General features: G+C 35.2%; 2 protein-coding genes across 4 annotated transcripts; one reads left to right on the top strand and one right to left on the bottom strand.

Moving 5' to 3' along the window:
* The first annotated feature begins 9265 nt into the window (after positions 1 to 9265).
* Positions 9266 to 11268, top strand: LOC104825776 (U-box domain-containing protein 4-like). Of its 3 annotated transcripts, XM_010558148.2 has the most exons (4): positions 9266 to 9580; positions 9658 to 10552; positions 10658 to 10714; positions 10942 to 11268. In XM_010558148.2, the coding sequence occupies exons 1-3, from the start codon at positions 9438 to 9440 to the stop codon at positions 10670 to 10672; spliced, it is 1053 nt and encodes a 350-aa protein (XP_010556450.1). In that variant the 5' UTR covers positions 9266 to 9437; the 3' UTR covers positions 10673 to 10714; positions 10942 to 11268. The 3 variants fall into 3 exon arrangements, with proteins under 3 accessions (XP_010556450.1, XP_010556449.1, XP_010556451.1); XM_010558147.2 differs by lacking the exon at positions 10658 to 10714 and having other exon boundaries at positions 9287 to 9580; XM_010558149.1 differs by lacking the exon at positions 10658 to 10714 and having other exon boundaries at positions 9293 to 10552.
* A 4052-nt stretch (positions 11269 to 15320) lies between these two features.
* LOC104825775 (strigolactone esterase D14) lies at positions 15321 to 16580 on the bottom strand. The gene has a single exon (XM_010558146.2). The coding sequence runs from the start codon at positions 16458 to 16460 to the stop codon at positions 15660 to 15662; it is 801 nt and encodes a 266-aa protein (XP_010556448.1). The 5' UTR covers positions 16461 to 16580; the 3' UTR covers positions 15321 to 15659.
* Positions 16581 to 20691: the final 4111 nt, after the last annotated feature.

The raw sequence follows: 20691 nt of genomic DNA, 5'->3' as shown, positions 1-20691 counted from the left end.
TCTCGAAGGAGAATCAGAAGAAAAGCGTGATCCTTTAGGGTATAATTTCGGATTTTGGCTTCTGGGTTTGTAAGAACAGGGGAAAAGCAATCTAGGGTTCTTAAGGAATTCGAGCGAAACGATCTTCAGGAGAGGAGGAGACGATGAACTCAAAAGGAGATGGGAGAGGTTTCACTCTTGAAAGGGTTTAGGGTTTATGAGGTGGTCCGGATGTTACTATTTAAAGGAATTACTCATTGGCAGATTTTCGTTTCCATCAGGAATTTGGAAATATTTGTGTATTTGTTCTCGCATTTTCCTTTTCTATGATCCGTAATTTCCTTTTCGTAATTAATCTAAAATTATATAAAATTAAAATATTAAAATAGACTAAGATTAGGAATGCTTTTTACAATTTTATCCTCATAAACCGATAAAAGTTTCCTTTTCATTGAAAAAAGTTTCCTTTTTGTTCGAACAAATTCAAATTTCGCATTTTTTTAAAGAATCTATTGAGATCATTGATCTCCGGAATAATCAAATTCCAGACATGATCAACTACGTGGCGAATCCTAATTTTTCATATTTGTTTTGTGGCAAAAATCCTATTTATTTATTTTTTAAAATAATAACAATCGTCAATTTTTTTCTTGCAATTTTTCAGTTAAATTATTGCAATTTCATATTTATTTACCTCCTTTGTTACATAATATCAGGATGAAGATATTCCTTATTCGAATTTATTGGGTAGCTATTGTATAATGACAAAGAAAGGAAATTTTGCATTAGCTAATCTTTCAAACTTTTTCCGTGCGCATATGATGTTGGATTTTGGGCTTGAAATTGCGGGGTTTGCAAAATTCAATTGTGGTGCATAATAATAATAATAATAATAATAAAAAGCCAATTAATGATACTTTAAAGAGAAATACAAAGTACAAAATACGATGAAGAGATTGACAGTGATAGAGATAATAGAAGGAAAAAAAGAGAGAGAAAACTAAATTCACTCAGTTTTGTTTGTGTTGGATATATTTTAAATACATTCATTTTGAATACAATTTGATTAAAATTTTTATTTTAAAGATATTTCTTTATTTTTTTCTAATTAATTAGGTACATTTAAATAATTATATCCAACTGAATCCGATAATTTTTTCGAAGTAATCATGAAGGGGCTAAGAATGAGAGATGGATTGAGTCTTTGTCTGGCCCCCCAGGTCCCAACCCCACGTGCCTTTTCTGTCTCCTTTTATTCTCTAATTGGTTAATTACTTAATTAAATAGTCAATTATAGCTTTAGTACGATATAATTTACGATATAATTAGTTAATTATCGGCTTTGTCCTCTGTACTAGAATTGTACTTGGCCGACATAGCTCTGATGTTCTAAATCTGTCGGGAAATTTAGTTCCGATGATAGCCAATTATCATGAACTTTATACGTTTAACTAATCAAGGTCGTGATAGAGAAAAGCCTTGGTAAGAATTTCGCCTTTCATTCATTGTGAGAAGTTTTAGATTCGACTCTTTGCTCCCTCATCTTTTATCCATCAGTTATAATTGATTCATGTATGTCGTAGATTTGTGCAAAGGGGTGGATTTTGGAACCGTACCGAAATGAAAAATGAGTTATTCGAACTGTCTCATTCGAGCACCACTAGCTCGTATGCTTCTGCGGTTGTATCCGGTCAGTTCGATACTGCCGAAACTCAATCCTTGGTCTCTCCAGTTACTGTTCAGGTTGAGTTGGATACGAAATCAGCTGGGTCGATTCTGCCAAATCCGACCCAAGCTCCAATATCTTGGGCTGCGAGATTTCAAAGCTCATTTGGTCAGTTGAGAAAGGTCGGTGAACCTATCGCCTCTCCGTCTGGTAAGCCGCGTATCATAGTACCTGAATCTGTCTTGATAGAAGGAGCTCGGATTCACCAAGATTATGTGGTCTGCTCTTTTTATGGCGTGAAGCCGAAATTTGCAAAGATTACCGGTGTTTTAAATTTTCTTTGGGGCAAGCAAAGGAAGCTTGAAATCCACCCCTTGCCTGGAAACTCAGTATTGGTTAGAATACAGTCTGAAACTGTTAGGAATGCAGTGTTGGAGCAAGGTTTATGGTATATTGGTGACCAAGCATTCTTGGTGAGGAAATGGAGCACCGATTATAATTACAATCTCCCCACATTGAATGCAGCCCCAATTCGAGCCAAACTTCATAATGTCCCGTTTGATTTGCTTCACATTAATGGACTAAGCTATATAGCAAGTATGCTTGGGAATCCGTTGCAAGTTCGAGCAATCAATGGTATTAATGCTGCAGAAGTTAAAGTGGAAATGGATTTGACTAAACCTTTACCAACTGAGCTAGAGGTGCAGTTTGAGTCGGGATTGATTAGAACAGTTTCAGTCTCGTATCCGTGGGTTCCTTTGGCTTGCCCTTGTTGTGGAACCATAGGGCATGGTAAATCCAGTTGCCCTAAAGTAGACTCCTCTCCTAAGAGCCCTCCGAAAGCGACCCGACCTCAATCCCCTTCCCTAGCTGTCAATCTAAGTGCCACCGATGTCTCTTTGTTGGGTGAGGAAGAGACCTACATGTCTAAAACTATTTTGCAGAAAGCTGAGCTTAAGGTTGCACCCTTGGCAGCCAGCACTGTGATTACTCAACATGTTGCTGTGGAGAAAGATGTGATTGGTGCTGAGGTATCTAATGTTGCTCTCCCCAATATTATCTCCCCGACACTACCCTCTTTTACCTCCCATTCCCCCCCTAAGTCGCCAAAATTGCTTACCAAGTCACCCGAACCAAATATCCCCCCATTCCCCTCTAACCTATCCATGTCTTCGTCCCTATTTGCTACCCCCCCCCCATTATTGCCTTTGCCAACTTCTTTGGCAAAGGATCCTCCCCCACCTTCTCTTTAATCATGTCCATTCTATTTTGGAACGTGAGGGGATTTAATGCCCCCTCCAAACATAGAGCCCTTAAATCTCTCATAAACCTTAATAATCCATTCTTTTGTGCTATTCTTGAGACTCATGTTCTATGTCCAAACCAACCCTTGATAATGCCTCACCTGGGACCTGATTGGAGCTCATACATTAATTATGCCAGTAATCCGAGTGGTCGTATTTGGTTGATCTGGAAATCACCAGCAGTAGTGCATATCCTTGAGGAATCGGATCAACACATAACTGTCACTCTTAAGTTGCCGGGATGTCATGAGGTTCTATGCTCAGTTATATATGCCCATAATGATCGGATAAGTCGTCTCTTACTTTGGGAGCCGCTCTCCTTGGCTCATCATAGGAGATTTTAATGAGATCAGAAACCCATCTGAACACTCTTCCGTGGGACTTATTAGAACTAGTCCAAGTATGGAACGGTTCAATGATTGCTTGAATATCATTGAGGTTGATGATTTGGCTTTTCAGGGGCCACTGTATACCTGGTCTAATCGACAACCGGACCGACCCATTGCCAAGAAGCTTGATAGGATGTTAGCTAATGAAGCTTTTCTCCTTCAGTTTCCGGACAACCATGCTTCTTTCCTTCCCCCAGGAATATCGGATCACTGTCCTGGCCTCATCCATCTTCTATCTCCCCGATCTCTTAACCCTAGACCCTTTAGATTCTTTAACCACCTAACCAAATCCCCGAGACTTCTTCAGGTGGTGGCGGAGGTGTGGGACATGGCTGATAGACGTGGATCTAGTCTCTCTCTTCTTTCAATGAAACTCAAAACACTCAAACGCCCACTTAAATCTTTAAACAAAGAGCTATATAGTGACATTGAGAAGAGAGTGATTATTGCTAACGACAGTTTGCTTTCTGTGCAGGTTCAAGCCCTTACTAATCCTTCCCCACAAACTTTTGAAAGAGAACGAATATGTCTGGAAAAGTTCCTTCATCTGAAGTCTGTAGAAGAGGCTTTTTTCAGACAACGCTCTCGGATCCAATGGCTAAAGGAAGGAGACAAGAACACTTCCTTCTTCCACCGCACGATGATATGCCGTAGAGCAAAGAACTCTATCAAGTATGTCTTGGATCAGAATGGGAACCGAGTAGAGGAGCTGGAAGGGATCATCTCCCTTGCGATCGCACACTTCAAATCTATTTTGGGTCCGCCGCAACCACGCAGTCCCGAGGATCAGTTGGCTAGAATCCAAGATATCTTAGATTTTCGAGTTTCCGACATGCTCAGTAGTCAAATGGCAGAACCAATTACAGCGGATATGATAAAATCTACTATGTTCAGCATGAAGGGTAATAAAACTCCGGGTCCTGACGGATTCACTGCAGAGTTTTTCCGTCACTCATGGGATATCATTGGGTCTGAATGTTCTGAAGCCATTTTGGAATTCTTCTCCTCGGGATCTCTTTCAAAGGGGTTGAATTCTACCGCGCTAATTCTAGTTCCAAAGAAGCCGGGGGCTGATACCTTCTCCGATTTCAGGCCTATCTCATGTTGTAACACTCTATACAAGGTTATCTCCAAGCTTCTAGTGATGAGAATCAAACCCATGTTGCCCGACCTTATTGCTCGGAATCAATCAGCTTTCATTCAGGGTAGATTAATGGTTGAGAATAGCCTCCTGGCAGCGGAAATAGTGCATAGATATGGTTCCCCCAGATCCCCACGTGGTGCAACAATCAAAATCGATATCTCCAAGGCCTTTGATTCTATCAGATGGGATTTCATACTTGCTACTCTGAGGGCCATTTACTTGCCCAGACACTTAGTTACTCTCATTAGAGAGTGTATATCCACCACCTCATTCTCAGTCAGTATTAATGGTGGACTCTCTGGGTATTTCAAGGGTACACGAGGGCTCCGTCAAGGTGACCCGCTCTCCCCTTACCTATTCGTGATTGGCATGAATGTTCTGTCTCATATGTTGAATGCAGCAGCCGAAGAAGGCAGGTTCGGTTACCACTATGGATGCGAGGAGCTCAAAATTACTCACCTTGCATTTGCCGACGACCTACTCATATTTTGTGATGGTTCCCCGAATTCTATCTCCGTTGTGCTCAATATTTTGAGGGACTTTGAAGAACTTTCCGGGCTCTCTATTAACCTGAATAAGAGCAATCTCTTTACTTCGGGTATTACGGCTAATGAGGCTGAATCCTTAGCTATGCTCGTTAATATGCCACTTGGTTCTCTGCCGGTCAAATATTTGGGCTTACCGCTTAAACCCACTAAATTGTGTATCAGTGATTACAAACCACTGTTGGAAAAAGTAAAGGCAAGAATGACACATTGGTCCACCAAGCATCTCTCCTTTGCAGGTAGACTACAACTCTTGTCTACTGTTATTTCTGGGATTATAAACTTTTGGATGAGTGCTTTTATCTTGCCAAAAAGTTGTATGAAGCAGTTGAATTTGTTTTGCTCAGCATTTTTGTGGAAGGGGGATCCTGATATACATTCGGGGGTTAAGGTTGCTTGGTCCAATGTCTCTAAGCCAAAACGGGAGGGTGGCTTAGGATTAAAAGACTTGGTTTCTTGGAACAACACGATTGGGTTAAAGCTATTGTGGTTGATTCTTTCAAGATCTGGATCATTATGGGTAGCTTGGATTCTCCGACACTATATTGGCTCGCGTTCCATATGGTCCATTAAGCCCCTATCTCGATACTCTTGGTCTTTCCGCCGCCTACTTAAGCTACGTGACCTAGCTAAGGGATTCGCACGATATCTTCTTGGTAATGGGGAAGATATATTTTTCTGGCTCGACCATTGGACCCCCTTGGGGAGGCTAATCGACACATTGGGTATTAATGGTCCAGCGGAGTTGGGAATCCCGAGATTTGCTAGAGTTTCCTCAGTATATCGTGATAACCGCTGGCAGATTCCGAACCCGAGATCTGAGGTACAAATACGGCTACTAGCTTATTTGTTAGACACCTCTCCGTCTCCTGGCACTTTAGACACTTTCCAATGGGTAGTAGGCTCTAAACCGATGACGAGGTTCAATTCGAAACTCGTCTGGAACCAGATACGTCCAAAGGCTGATCCGACCTCATGGTCCTCCATAATCTGGTTCAAAGGTCACATTCCAAAACACGCATTCACAGCTTGGATTTTTGTGTTGAACCGCAATCCCACTAGAGACCGGCTTGTGGCTTGGGGAATCCAAGTAAATCCTAATTGTCCATTTTGTGATGAGTATGCGGAATCACGAAACCATCTTTTTTTTTAATGTGATTACACGCGTGCGCTATGGTTGCGAGTTTGTCGACGACTTAAGATGTTCCAAGCTCCTTTTCGATGGGATGATATATTGTCTTGGTTGAATGCTGGATGGGACAATAGAGTCTCTAGACATATTGCTCTTCTTGCTTGGCAATCCGTGATCTATGCCATTTGGGCGGAACGCAACATACGAATCCACTCTTCCATTTTCTCGGATATGGATACTATATTTCAAGTCTATGACAAGACACTTCGTCGTATAGGAGCCACTTTCCGGAATACCAAGCCGGATCTTGCGTCGGAACTACTACAACGATGGTTTGGATAACTATGAAGTTGGTTTGGATTTTGATTCTTGATATGTCTACTAATTTTGGCCTCTTTTTTTTCGGCTTGATAGTATTTAGATCGAGAAGATGTAGGGCGCAAAGCCTTTTTTGGTTATTTTGGCTTTTTTCGCTTTTGCGGAAAAATCTACATGTACAGTTTTGAAAGTTAATGAAATACCAACCTTTGACAAAAAAAAAATTTTTGAACGGTATTGATTTAATAAAAACCAAATCGAACTGAATATAATATAAAAACTGATTGATATCTATTTTTATCATCTTTTTATTTCCAAAATCATTAACACCTTACATTTTTGTGACGAAAATCTAATAACAAAATTGGATATATATGGTGCAATCATTTATATCTCTTGTAAATTATTGTTCCCTCACCATCGCTCTGAATTTCGTCCGAGTTGTACTTCGATTATTCGATCTCGCACAAACAAGAAACAAAGAACGAAAGGTGAAAGTGACAGCAAATTTTTACGAGTTCAGTCACCCAGCAGAGCTCGGGCGTACATCTCGGCCGGACGGCATCGGCAAATTCACTAGGATCGCAGTTTCGACAAGTTCCGATGATCTCGATAACCCCGAGGCTCAGGGTTTAGGGTTTAGGGTTAGGTCAAGTTTTATTACAATTACTTGAAATGCGTTTGGATAACACCCTTTTTCGATTGGGTATGGCTTTGACTATTCCTCAAGTGCGCCAATTAGTTAACCATAGACATATTTTAGTTAATGGTCGTATAGTGGATATACCAAGTTATCGCTGCAAACCCCGAGATATTATTACAGTAAAGGATGAACAAAAATCTAGAACTTTGGTTCAAAATCTTCTTGATTCATCCGCCCACGAGGAATTGCCAAAACATCTGACTCTTCACACATTCCAATATGAAGGATTAGTCAATCAAATAATAGATAGGAAATGCGTCGATTTGAAAATAAATGAATTGCTTGTCGTAGAATAGTATTCTCGACAGACTTAATAAACCTAACTTAAGTAAAATAAATAACTAAAAACAAGAGTTCTGACAACTCTCATTTCCCTTTTTTTAGATTAAAAGTAATAAGGCACAAGGTAAGGGATTTTTTCTCGGAATCTTTTTCCTATTCATGTATCATAGATTGATAGAGAGATTTGTATCCCTTATTTGGTCTTCCCAGCATTTTCGGTATCAAAGAAATTAGGAATAGAGAATCTATTCCAAAATCAAAGCAAGGTCTAACTATTTTATATCTATTCTTATTTATTTGATTTGATACATTGTGGTCAATCATGTAAGATTGGTGAATTATTTGAAAGTACGGAAAGAAAGAAGGAAGAAGACATGGGTTGTTTTAACCCTAATCTCCAAACCAAACCGATTCACTAATGTCGAACCGTCCGGTTTATCAAAGCCTAACCTTCCTGGAGGATTAGAAGTTTTCACTTCCTTTAGCAAACATCAACAATATCATATAAAAATTAAAGTTATAACACGAATCCAACGATGAAATAATCTAAAATCTCTCCATTCTTGTTGCATGTGTTTTTTCGTACTAATGTCTGGATATAGTATCGAATCATTCATGAGATTGTCTTTAAAATCTTTTAGCACATCATATACACATTACTAGGATGCAATGTAATATTTATGTAACCAAAAAAATATATTAATGGCTATTCCACTAGGGAAAAAAAGGAATTTTAGCTTTTTTATATACAGGATTAAAATGAATATGAAATTACAAAATGAATAAACGTCTCAATTTTCAATCTTATATTAAAAGAACGAGAAATAAATAACATAATACACATTTAGACTAATAGTATCATTTAGTAATTAATTCACAAGTTATAAATTTGATGGGCAAAGCAAGGGAGTACGCCAATGTAGAATCAGTCGGACCGCGTTGACTCGTTATACTGGAAATATTTTTTCCCCTTTTGGACCTAGTAAATAAAATTATATATATATATATATATATAATTATATATATATATATATATATTCAATTCAAATATAGATTGATCAGATTTTGAGTCCGAAAAATTAAACTCGCGATACCGCTTTTAAAAACTTCTCAACTGATTCTATTCATTTGTAAACAATATGAATTATAATTCCTTTTCATTCGAACATAATTCATTCCAACAACATGATTCTCTATAAGTTTGTTCCCCCTTACAACATAAATTCTATCAGGCCATATACTATATATGTCTCGTATATCCCTGTAACAGTTAATCTGTTATTTGAAGGCTCTTTCACTCTCTCATAAGTAACTCTCACCCGTGTTTCCCATATAAATATATTTATGTCCAATGTTCTAAAGAATTAAACTCTCTCTACTTTTTCTCTTTTCAGCTATGTGTTTTTCCGCAACTCTCACGTCCTGTATTTATGTGTTGTATTTATGTGCAGCTCCTCTTTTTTCCAATATTGTGTTTTTTTTCTAATTACTTTTCTTCAAGATTTCCATTTTTCATCAATGAAATGTTTTTTCTTCTCTTTCAAACTCAGATCATTTGTTGATTATTTCTTCTATTTTTTCATATTGACATGTTTTATTTTTACTTGAGATCTTCTACATCAACAGAGTCTTTTTTTCGACAAATATATTTGTATTAAAAAAAAAAGAAATTCGATAAAATTAAAAAGGAATCGATTATAATAGTATTACAAACTAAAACACACTAGACGGAATAATTCAAATGTACAACATAGTTTTTTATTTATAATAAAATTTTTAGTAGTAATTTTAAAAAAATAATATATTGAATTTGTCTTCAAATTTTATATTTCGTAATATAATATTTTACCGATTTTATAGAAGCGAACCTTCGAACCACGCGTTAAAAGCGACCTTTCGCAAAGTCCGATCGGGTTAGTTGTACGGTCAAAAGATATAATACCACGTGTCACTTTCTCCACGCTTTCCTTCTTCCATGTCTTCTTCTTCTTCCCCTTTGTATTACCTTCGCATCCCTCTGAAAATCCCCCAAATTGTAACAGATCCTAGAAATTCGAATTTCGATGCGGTGAAGACGACGACGATGAAGAGGGAGCTAGATTCGATCTCATGGAGATGGTGAGTCACGCCGGTTTCACCTACATGGGGAGGAGTTTCAGCGATTTTAGCGTCAATGACGATTCCTCTGCTTTCAGTGACTGTAACAGTGACAGATCCAACGAGTTTCCGACTGCTTCCTCGGAGAACCGCCGTCTTCTCCTCGCCTGCGCCTCCGAGTACTCCGATGATATGATCGGTCAGCTCGTTTCGCAACTCGAGTCCTGTTCGATCGAGGAGCAGAAACATGCCGCGATGGAGATCAGGCTCCTGGCGAAGAACAGATCCGAGAATCGAATCAAAATCGCGAAAGCTGGCGCGATAAAGCCGTTGATTTCGCTTATTTCGTCCTCGGATCCTCAGCTTCAGGAGTACGGCGTCACGGCGATTCTGAATCTCTCACTCTGTGACGAGAACAAGGAGGTGATCGCTTCATCTGGGGCGATTAAGCCATTGGTTAGGGCTCTGAAGACGGGGACATCAACGGCGCAGGAGAACGCGGCGTGCGCGCTTCTCCGGTTGTCGCAGGTCGAGGAGAACAAGGCGGAGATCGGGAGATCGGGAGCGATTCCCCTTCTGGTAAACCTTCTGGAAACCGGAGGATTCCGCGGGAAGAAGGATGCGTCGACGGCGTTGTACTCGTTGTGCTCGGTGAAGGAGAACAAAATCATTGCGGTGCAATCGGGGATCATGAAACCGCTGATGGAATTAATGGCGGATTTCGGGTCGGACATGGTTGACAAATCGGCGTTCGTTCTGAGCTTGCTGATGTCGGTGCCGGAGGCGAAGCCGGCTCTGGTGGAGGAAGGTGGAGTCCCGGTGCTCGTGGAGATCGTGGAGGGCGGGACGCAGAGGCAGAAGGAGATCGCCGTATCGACTCTTCTTCAGCTCTGCGAAGAGAGCATCGTTTACCGCACCCTGGTGGCTCGTGAAGGCGCCATTCCTCCCCTTGTCTCTCTTTCTCAGTCCGGTACGAATCGCGCCAAGCGAAAGGTGACTCTCTCTCTCCTCCATTACTGGTCAGAGATTCGGCGGCTGATCGGTAATGGCAATTTCGAAATTAATGCGTTTGTCTTTGCCTGGTCTCTTTGGGTGCAGGCGAGTGAACAGTAATTTGCCACGTCATCACCTTCACTGAACTAAGCTCTAATATTTGTATATTATTTTCATACTTTAAAAAATTTCCAAAAAAAAAATATCTCCTAGCATGTCGTATAATACGTAAATAATTAAATTAAATCCGGGTTATGAACTTGTGAGCTTCTAACGAAAACCTTCGTTTTCAATCAGAGCATCTATAGATTCGCCACTATAGTTATATAAAGAGATGTTTGTCTTCGTTGGATGTTTATGTGATTGAAAATTGGTGTTATGGGACACAGGCGGAGACGTTGATAGAGCTTCTAAGGCAACCAAGATCCAACAATGGCGCTCCCAGATCCTAAATTTTCCTTTTGCTTTTGTTTAAAAGGGTTTTCCTGTCACGTGCGTTTGTGCTCTCTTCCCTCCAACACAATCATACTCTTCTCCCACCCCCAAAACAAAAAACTCTACTTTTTTTTTCTTTACGACTCTTATGATGATACCCAAAAAAACAAAATTTTTGTAAATATCTTAAAGCCTCAAAACCTTTTTCTTGTATCCTCTGTAATTGATCTCAGTTTGGTTTGGGTTTTTAATTTTTTATTCCACTTATTGTTTCCTCTCTCTCTCTCTCTCTCTCTCTCTCTCTCTCTCTCTATATATATATATATATATATATATATGAATTGGTTAGCCTCCAAAAGATAATAAATATGGTGTTCAGATTGCTGGAGTGGTAAAGAGATGCTGCTGGAAAGGTCCGGGGTTGTAATTTATATATATGATGATCGAAACTATATCAGCCGAATATAATCATATTTCAAATCAATCTAAATGAAAACCGATAAAGTTGCATTCGTATTAAATTTGAATCGGTTATAAAAATAATCGAAAGAATTAAATAAAAGATAGTGACCATTTTATGTGTAATTGTATGGTGTATTAATAATAAAAATCCGATTTAAACATTTTTTTTTTGGAGTTGTAGATATGATGATTGAATTACAAGTACCGATAACCCTGAAATAGAATTGCATTAAAAATATCTTATTTTTAATTATTTAAATCTTAGATTTTGTTTCCATAATGACAATTAAGTATTGTTGGATTCCGAGTGAGTGACGATTAATTCCTAATTGTAATTAGTCTTATCAAGAAGTGATTGCATTTTTTTCTCTTCTTACCAAACTCACGCCGCCTTAGTAACAGTGTCTTTAAAACAAAATCATTCTCTTGAATCATCAATGCATGCTTCATCATATCCCTAAACCCAGAAATCACATATAATTAAGTATATGCAACGATTATTTATTTTTTTGGATAATTAGGAAATTTACCGTGTTTTTGACTCAATTACATCTTGGAGGATCGAAAAATTCTGGATTGATAAGTTGTTTTATCCGTCTTTATCGGTTGAATCATCTAAATCTTGATTATGATTATAATTTTTGGTTAAAACCATTTGAAAAAATAAAATAAATAAATCACAAGTAGGTCTGCTGTCATAATTTAAAATTATAAATTTACGTCAGCTACTATTATGTTTACTATTAAATATAATAAGTCTATTTAGTAAACTAAGTAAATAGCCATAGACACTTAAAAAAACGTATTGGAAGCTTCTTCAGTTGGTAGAAGTTATTGTCAAACGTATCTTATCATTTGCTTTTGCTTTCGGGAAAAACGTACCCGACTTTTATTCGAATTTGGACCGTCCGATCATCTTTGAAGATTTGCCATATATTTGATTAATGATAGCCACGTGGCACTCAACATCGACTCCCATTTTCTTTTTTCCTACCTTGTTTCTATTTTTGTTTATAAAAGTTTTCAGTTTTCTTGATCAGAAATTTTGGGTTGAAACCAAAAGTCGTACAATTTAATTATAGTATATAGAATGTTTCCGAGTTTTGGGGGATTTAATTGGATCGAATGTTCGATTAACTTATAAATTAAGAAAAAATAAAACATAATTATAATACAGCTAAAATACTATTATTTTCATTTGTTCCTATGAAATTGATGTCTCATTCGTATTTCCAATGTGAGATAACAACCAAAATATGTGTAGTTCAGTTGGACGAATAAAATCATTTAGTTCCTCTTGATAAAATTCCAGGAAACAAGTTATATCTATTCAAACATATGTATGTTTAAAAAAAAAACATATGTATGTTTTTAGAAGTTTAAAACGATTATTCATTGTTTAGCAAGGCTTTACGTAATATATTATTTATTAACGTTGAAGCATATATATATATATATATAAGCAAATAAACAAATATTGAAGTCCATTGACACAATTTGTTAAAAAAGAAATTATATAGCACAATTTGGGTACTAGAACAAAGTTATGGAACCATGAAAAAATGTTATTTCAACAGTTTATTTTATGCTAAAAGTTGGAAATATTTTCATAAAAATATGTTACCAAAACTATTTATTTAGCCGTATTAGTACAGATTTCAAATCAAATTTACGTATAAATATCACCAACACCATAATCTGACTGTCAAGAAGTTTGTGAGCGCTGCCGTTCAACAAATCTGAGCATGAAGTGCGCGTCGTTTCACCCCTCGTGAAATGGTGGGTTTTTTCCTTTGTTGGGTTACACCTATTTAAGTAGCCTGTTGAAAAAGTTGAAACTAAAGCCCAAATGCCAAGCCCAAAATAATTCGTAAATATCAAATGAAGAAAATCGCATATAAATCATAAACATTTTAAAAAATTTAAATAAATATCTAAATTATAAATCTTCCATATAAATATCTTAATATTTAAAAAAAATTATATAAATATCTAAAAAATTTAAAAAATTTAAATAAAACCAAAATTCAAATATGTTTTAAATAAAAATAAATCATACTATTAACGGATTTTGCATATATTTGAAATTTTTTCAAAATTTTAGAATTTTTAAGATATTTTTATAAAAATTTAGATAGTTATATATAATTTTCACAATTATCAAGGTATACACTATACACCTTTCAAAGGAATTCAAGAACAAACAAACAAACAAAAAAATCGAGCCCTGGTGATGATTTTTCCAGTGTAGAATTGGACATATATTCAATTAAGAAAATAGAAACAATACGGATCATATATTCGACAATATATTCAATTAAGAAAATAGTGGCTAATAGATTTGCTCAATTTCTAAAAATGATACATATTTTTAATATTTGCATGAATAGGAAAAAAAAATACCCCTTTAACTAATGGAAAAAACAAGTCCAATGAATTTTCTAACAGTAATGGATCTAAGTATGCCAAAGGGATACAAGGGGCGAAACTATAATTGCGTGTAAATGCGTTTACTTCCATATTTTCTTATGAATTACAGTGAAACATCAAAGAACCAAAAAGAAAAAGGACTATGAGTCTTGTATTCGTTCTTAAACATTTTTTATAAAACTTTGCGTATAGTTGTTTTAAAAAAGATTAAAAAATAGTTTTTAATCATTATTAAATTTATTATATTATTGTTATTTATTATCTTGTTATTGTTATCTTTATTATTTATTTATTTATTTATTTAATCATATGTGACGTTTAAAATCATACCATATCAGATTTTAGTTAGTATTTTTTTATGGCATTTACGTCGAGAGGTTTATTTATAAAATTTTATAAAGTATTTATATATTTATACGAGTAAGTATAAGTATATGGTTTATTTAGTAAAAAAAGAGTATATAATTTTTTTTTATTTTCTCTTTTTTAAGTGTTGAATGGGAGGTGGTTTTCTGAGTTTTTAGATTTTAAAAACTGAAAAAACCAACAATCAAGTTTTTTGAAATTTGGTTTTCCTAAAAACCCATAAATCTATTTTATGGAAAAAATCAACTAAAAACTAAAAACAACATTTTTTTAGATTTACAAATTTATAAAATCTAAAAGCCAAAAACTAAAAACTAAAAACTAAAAACTAAAACCAAAAACCCAGTAATAAATTGTAATTTAAATATCCATTTTTAAATAATATTTAGATGAGATCCAAATATACAAAAACAATATTTTAGTTCACCTTAGAACATTAAAATTGTGTACGCAATTTCGTTATATACCATTTAAATTTTTATAACAACAACAACCATTTAACCGCACTCATGTTATTACTGGTGGACCTGGCTTCCGACGAGTAGGTGTGGGAACGGGTCGGGTACCCCCAATTTTTTAAAAATTCTATGTCGTCTTCATCACCATGGTTTTTACAAAAATATTATCTCACTCTTAACTTCATAAAATCCGGATACTTGTAGTTCGAGTTTAATGAGAGTTTCGGTCTTGTACTCACGGGTACTCAGACCCATACAACTTATAAAATTTTGAACTATGAAATGATAGATATAGAAAATACAAATGAGAAAGATCAAAGTATAAAGAGAAAAAATTTACGATGAATAAAGATGAGTAAAATTTTGAGAGAGATAATAACTGATTCGGTTGTACAGAATGAAATTTGGAATGGTGAAATCTTTGTATAGAAAGGTTTAGAAGATAAAAAATGATGAACTAAAATAAAAATATTTTAATAAATAATAAGAATAATTTAAATAATAATATTATAAATATAAAGTATATTTTAGATTTTTAACAAATATATCAGATATTTCTTGTAAAATAATTGAACCCCACTTGAATTTGAGGGTCAAAAATTTAGCCTTATTAATACTCGATCGTTAATATTTAGATATCTTTTATTCGAATATTTGTTAAACCGGGTACATGAGTTAAAACACCCACCCCTACCAACGAGAGAGAGAGTGTGTGAATAAGAGCACTGTTTTATAACCAAAAGGTCTTTTTCCCTCCGCAGTTTATTTTATGAGAAGAAGCCCAAGAGTCGCCATCACGTGAGAATCACGTGGACAATCTTATCCTCGATTTGACATTTTCTCACGCAGTCCCACATCATTTTCCAAATGGGCCCCACAACTTTTCCATATTATCGAATCCCACCCCATTTGTTTTCTTCCTCCTTAAAATAGAAATTAAAAAAAAATTACATCCCTCACCGGGAAAGAGCTCGCCGGAGAGACTGCGCAAGCTGCGCCGGAGCACTGAGATGCGGCAAATGGCCCTCCGTGTTCAGAGTCTCCACCGTCGTTTTCCCGCCGAGATGCGACCGGAGATACTCCGCCACCGAGGCCGGAACCGACACGTCCTTCGCCGTTTGGATCACGCAACAGGGCACCTTCACTAACCCTAGAATAACCCTCAGATCGCTGTTGAACACAGTCCGGCACACGAAAAGCGAGATATCCGGTCTCATATTGAAAAGGGTCCTGCTAAATTCCCTCACCGCCGCGGGAACATCGGCCCCCACGGCCAGAGGAGCATACCCATGGACCCAAGCTTCGTAGTTAGCTTCCATGGCGGAAAAGACCTTCTCGATCTCAGATTCCTCGAACCCACCGTGGTAATCGTCGTCGTTGAGGAATCTGGGCGAGGCTCCGATGAGGATGAGCTTGGAGAAGAGATCTGGGCGACGGATGGAGGCGAGGATTCCGATCATGGCGGAGACGGAGTGGCCGACGTAGAAGCAGCGGTGGATTTGGAGGGAATCGAGGATGCAGAGGAGGTCGTCGACGTATGGGTCGAGGCTGGTGTAGCGGTTGAAGTCGAAGTAGTCGGGATTGACGGAGCCGGCGCAGACGAGGTCGTAGAGGACGACTCGGTAGGTGTGGGTGAAGAAAGGGAGGATCAGATGCCATGCCGACTGGTCCGTACCGAACCCATGGGCGAGGACCATGACTCGATCGCCGGAACCCACGACCCGTACGTTCAGTGCCTCGAGAATATTGTGGCCCATCCCGTTGTCCGATGATTTTGTGGTTTGGGAGAGTAATTGATGAGAAGGAGATACATATACTGTGTGTATATATACACAGAGAGAGTGGTGTCTTATTGGGCGGTAATTTTTTTTTACCACTTTTCAGACATTCTAAATCTTACATCAATATTTGATTTTATTATCAGCTTTCAAATAAATACATAAATTCTTTCGTATTTTGTAATATATGGATTTTTAAATTCTTCATTAAAATTATAAATTTTATAACAAATCTCAATGAATACGTACAATTTTACAAAACCTTTAAAAAAAATACATGTTAAATAAAAAAAAACAAAGATCAAATTTTACACATTTTATATTATTATGCGATCAAAGGACATATTGTTTCGCAATAGTTTTATAAATTCTTGAAATATGGATTTATGAGATGATTGATGTGACAAAATCCGGTATTTAGTCTCGCTACAATTTTTTTGAGTCAGAAAATCGACAATTAAAGCTTTATTTTTAAAAAAGAAACAAAAATATTCCCCACGCCGACCATCATCTTTCTTGAATAAAATGTAAAAAAAATACACGGCTGCAAAATTTCTTGGATTCCGAAAGTTCGAATTTGTTCTTTTTAAGTTCCATTATGTTCTATTTTAGAAATATTCGTTATAATTATATAAATTCATGTTATTTTTACAGTTACCTTAGTACAATCTTTTGAATTTTGAACTTTGAAAATAGTATATTATGATTATATTTGTATATATTCTTCGAATTTTTAAACACTAAAACATCATTGGACTATTATTTTAATGTTTAATCGAAAACAAAAAAGGAATAACAAAGAAAATACGGACGCGGGAAAAGTCCCAAATTCTACTGGTTAGTGACAACCTATCCTTACACAAGATCGTGGGTTCGAAACTAGCTGAGACTGAATTTTCCCTTGAACTGATCAGTTTCAACTGGTTTATCTGTTCTACATGGTTTGTCGGCTATTACGTGGAATCGGAGGTTTACTATCGGTATACCGATTATCCGACCTGAGAGCTGGGACGGTCGGAGTCTGGCTGTATGCCGGATTCCCACTGTTATAAAAAGAAACTACGGTCGCGTGGTATATCTTATGCGATTTTTAATTTTAAAAAATGTAAGCAGAAGATACGAAATGAAAGGAAGTGCAAAGAGATCCTTCGTGTTTGAATTGAAGATAAGCATAATCTCAATCCAACACCTATGATCTCTCTCTCTCTCTCTCTCTCTCTCTCTCTCTCTCTCTCTCTCTCTCTCTCTCTCTGAATCTGATGCCCTCATACATTCATGTATTTGTACTTTGTTTTTTTTATGCTCCTCCAAAAAATTACAGAATTTGATTCCATTTAGTGCTAAGCTCCGGATGTTCATTACAATTTGATTTTTCCTTAAAAAGATTGTCATATATAGAAACACATTTTATAATAATTTATTAAGTATTAAATTTTTTTAATTAAAAAACGATTTGTTAAATTAATAAATTTTGTTGTTTGTAAATCCATTATCGAATTCGAGTACCCTAAAAATCGAGTTCCTTGACCATCCCTAGTAATGGTTTTTATTAATCCTCTATTTTTGTTGGACACTGCAATAAATTCTTATATAGTGTGCGTGTGTGTGTGAAATTCTATCCACTAGAATACGACAATCATGAATTCTTTATAACATATATATATGTATGTATATATATATATATCCTAAATTCTTCATAATCCATAAATTTCATAAATTCTTTATAATATATATATATATACATATATATATATATATGTGTGTGTGTGTGTGTGTTTGACATCTTTTCTCCGTGGCAAAGCTAATTCTATCCACTAGAATATGACAATCATGGAATTCCATCTTCGCTTTTTCTTTTTTCTTTATATATATATATATTTTTTTCACGCATCTTATCATTGTTTCTTTTTCCTTAATTTGGTACTGTGTAGTATAATATTATATTTTCATGTTTTTCCTTGTATATTGAAAGTTACCGAATTAAGAGTTCTTTGGAACAAATGCGAGGTTAATTAATTTTTTTACGGTACGAGGTGGTTAATCACTAAGGCGGGAAATCTAATAAGAAATTATACAAAAGCCAAACCTGATGATAGTTTTATAACGACATATATCGAAAATAAAAGAAAATGTATGAAAAGAATGAGTAAAAAACACATCATGTTAAAAATCGTAGGTAATAATTTGATTTAAAATTAATGCGATATGATTTCAATTTTAGGGCTGGAGTTTCAGATTAAATTAAAATTCTGTGATATATTATGTTATCGTATCTTAACAATTTTTAAACTTTTCACAAAATTTACAAGGAATTCTATGGTTTTCAAATTATGAAGTCTGTGTTGTGGCTCTAATTGAAGTAAAACTTTTTTTTTCTTGAAAAACATATTATATATATATATATATTCAAATTTAACATATAGATACATTCTTTCACGAACACGTTACAGTTAGTCAATGGAGATCTATTAGCATCCATCATATTTCGAGGTCTAACCATTTTTTTCATAATCCGTAAATTTATCGAATCTTTGATCTAATTATATTTCTCAGAAAATTGGAAAAATCTTCGAGATCTAATATATAATCAAAGATTAGTCTAAAGCCAAAATAATTTGTATCTAAGATTAATATTAAAAAAAATATTATTATAAAATATATGGACATATTCCATAATAAATAAATGCCAATGAAACCGTTGATTTATTAAGTGGAAAACAAGTTGGATTGGCTTTTTCTAAAAAAAAAGTAGGCAAAGGGCTCTTTAACTTAGGAAGAATGGTTGGTGAGAAATGATTGGTGGAGAGCCCAAAGTGGACCCACAATCACTGTGCTTGGGGGCCCACTTTAGTAGATATTCAACTTTCATATTTTTTCTATATAAACAAATAATTGAAGTCTCGATATCTTCTACAAAATTTTAAATCCAACAATTTTATAGATCCTAAAATAATATTATAATAATAAAAAAACATAATAATCTAAATATACCATCGTATCGTCAAATAAACATTCAAATATAACAAATGATAATTAAAGATAAACAATGACTATTTGATCATTATTCTTTTCATTGTATGGAATGAAATTATTTAAAATCTTTATTCTAAACATGTTCTAATTTTATAACTTAAAATTATTTTTGAATCAAATAACATATAAAATTTAAACGTTGCATAATTAAAAAATAATAGTTGTTTTCATAATTTTAGTCGTTGTGTCGTTTAGAATAAAGATTTATAATATCGGTCCAAAACCATCGAATTTCCGCACATATTTAATTCCAAACCGCAGCTGTGGTGCCATCCGATGTACAAATATTAAAATTACGTGAACTATTAGCCTATATAAATAGAAACGATAATGGATATTAGAGTATCTAATTCCGAATATTAATTCCAAATTTTAGGAAGTAGGATCATTTTTACTTGTTTCATATCTGAATTATAAAACCGAATGATGCAAAAAGATTGAAGTTGAAAATTCTTAGAATGCATTATAATTTTAAATAAAACCATCCAATTTGGATGGTTCAACCGGTGAAACGGAAACGCAAGTTGAAGAGAAGAGTGTAATTTCAACCATATGGTTTGCTTTCGACCACGAGATTAGTCTGAGTCTCGGTCCAGGATACCCGTTATCGAAAAAAAAATTAAATAAGACCAAGATTGGACACTCGAGTAACGGTCTTGTTCTTGGTGCAGCTTTTTATTTGAGCATATATAACACATGTGCTAAATTGATTCATATTTAAAAATAAAATAAAATACATATTTATGATCTATGTGATAATACATTGTTTTAATTTAATACGGACGTCATAAAAACTAATACTATAGGGATAAAATACTTTCATTTTTTTTAATCATGGGTTTAGTATGTAAAATTGATTTTTTTTGTTTTTTCTTTAAATTGAAGTAAAAAAGAAAACTTAAATTTCGAATTTGATTCCAAAATTTAAACTGGGAAAATCACAACCAAATCATCTCATTTTCTATACCTAAATTTTTTTATATCTAGTTTAAGGGAGATGTTTAATTACCATATTGTACGAGTAAGGGTTTTTTTCCCTTCCATGTTTATAATCTTTTTTTTAAAACTAATTTTTATGGAGATTTTACGTAATCATTTATTTTCGCTGTAAGAAAAAGACATGACGATTTGACTAATTATATCAAACTCTCCTCCTTCAGTCCTACAATGCCACGTG

Source organism: Tarenaya hassleriana, unplaced genomic scaffold, assembly GCF_000463585.1.
Source record: "Tarenaya hassleriana unplaced genomic scaffold, ASM46358v1 Cleome49, whole genome shotgun sequence".
Classification (NCBI taxonomy): domain Eukaryota; kingdom Viridiplantae; phylum Streptophyta; class Magnoliopsida; order Brassicales; family Cleomaceae; genus Tarenaya; species Tarenaya hassleriana.
Note: the sequence above shows the minus strand (reverse complement) of the source record. Positions and strands in the feature narration are given on the sequence as shown.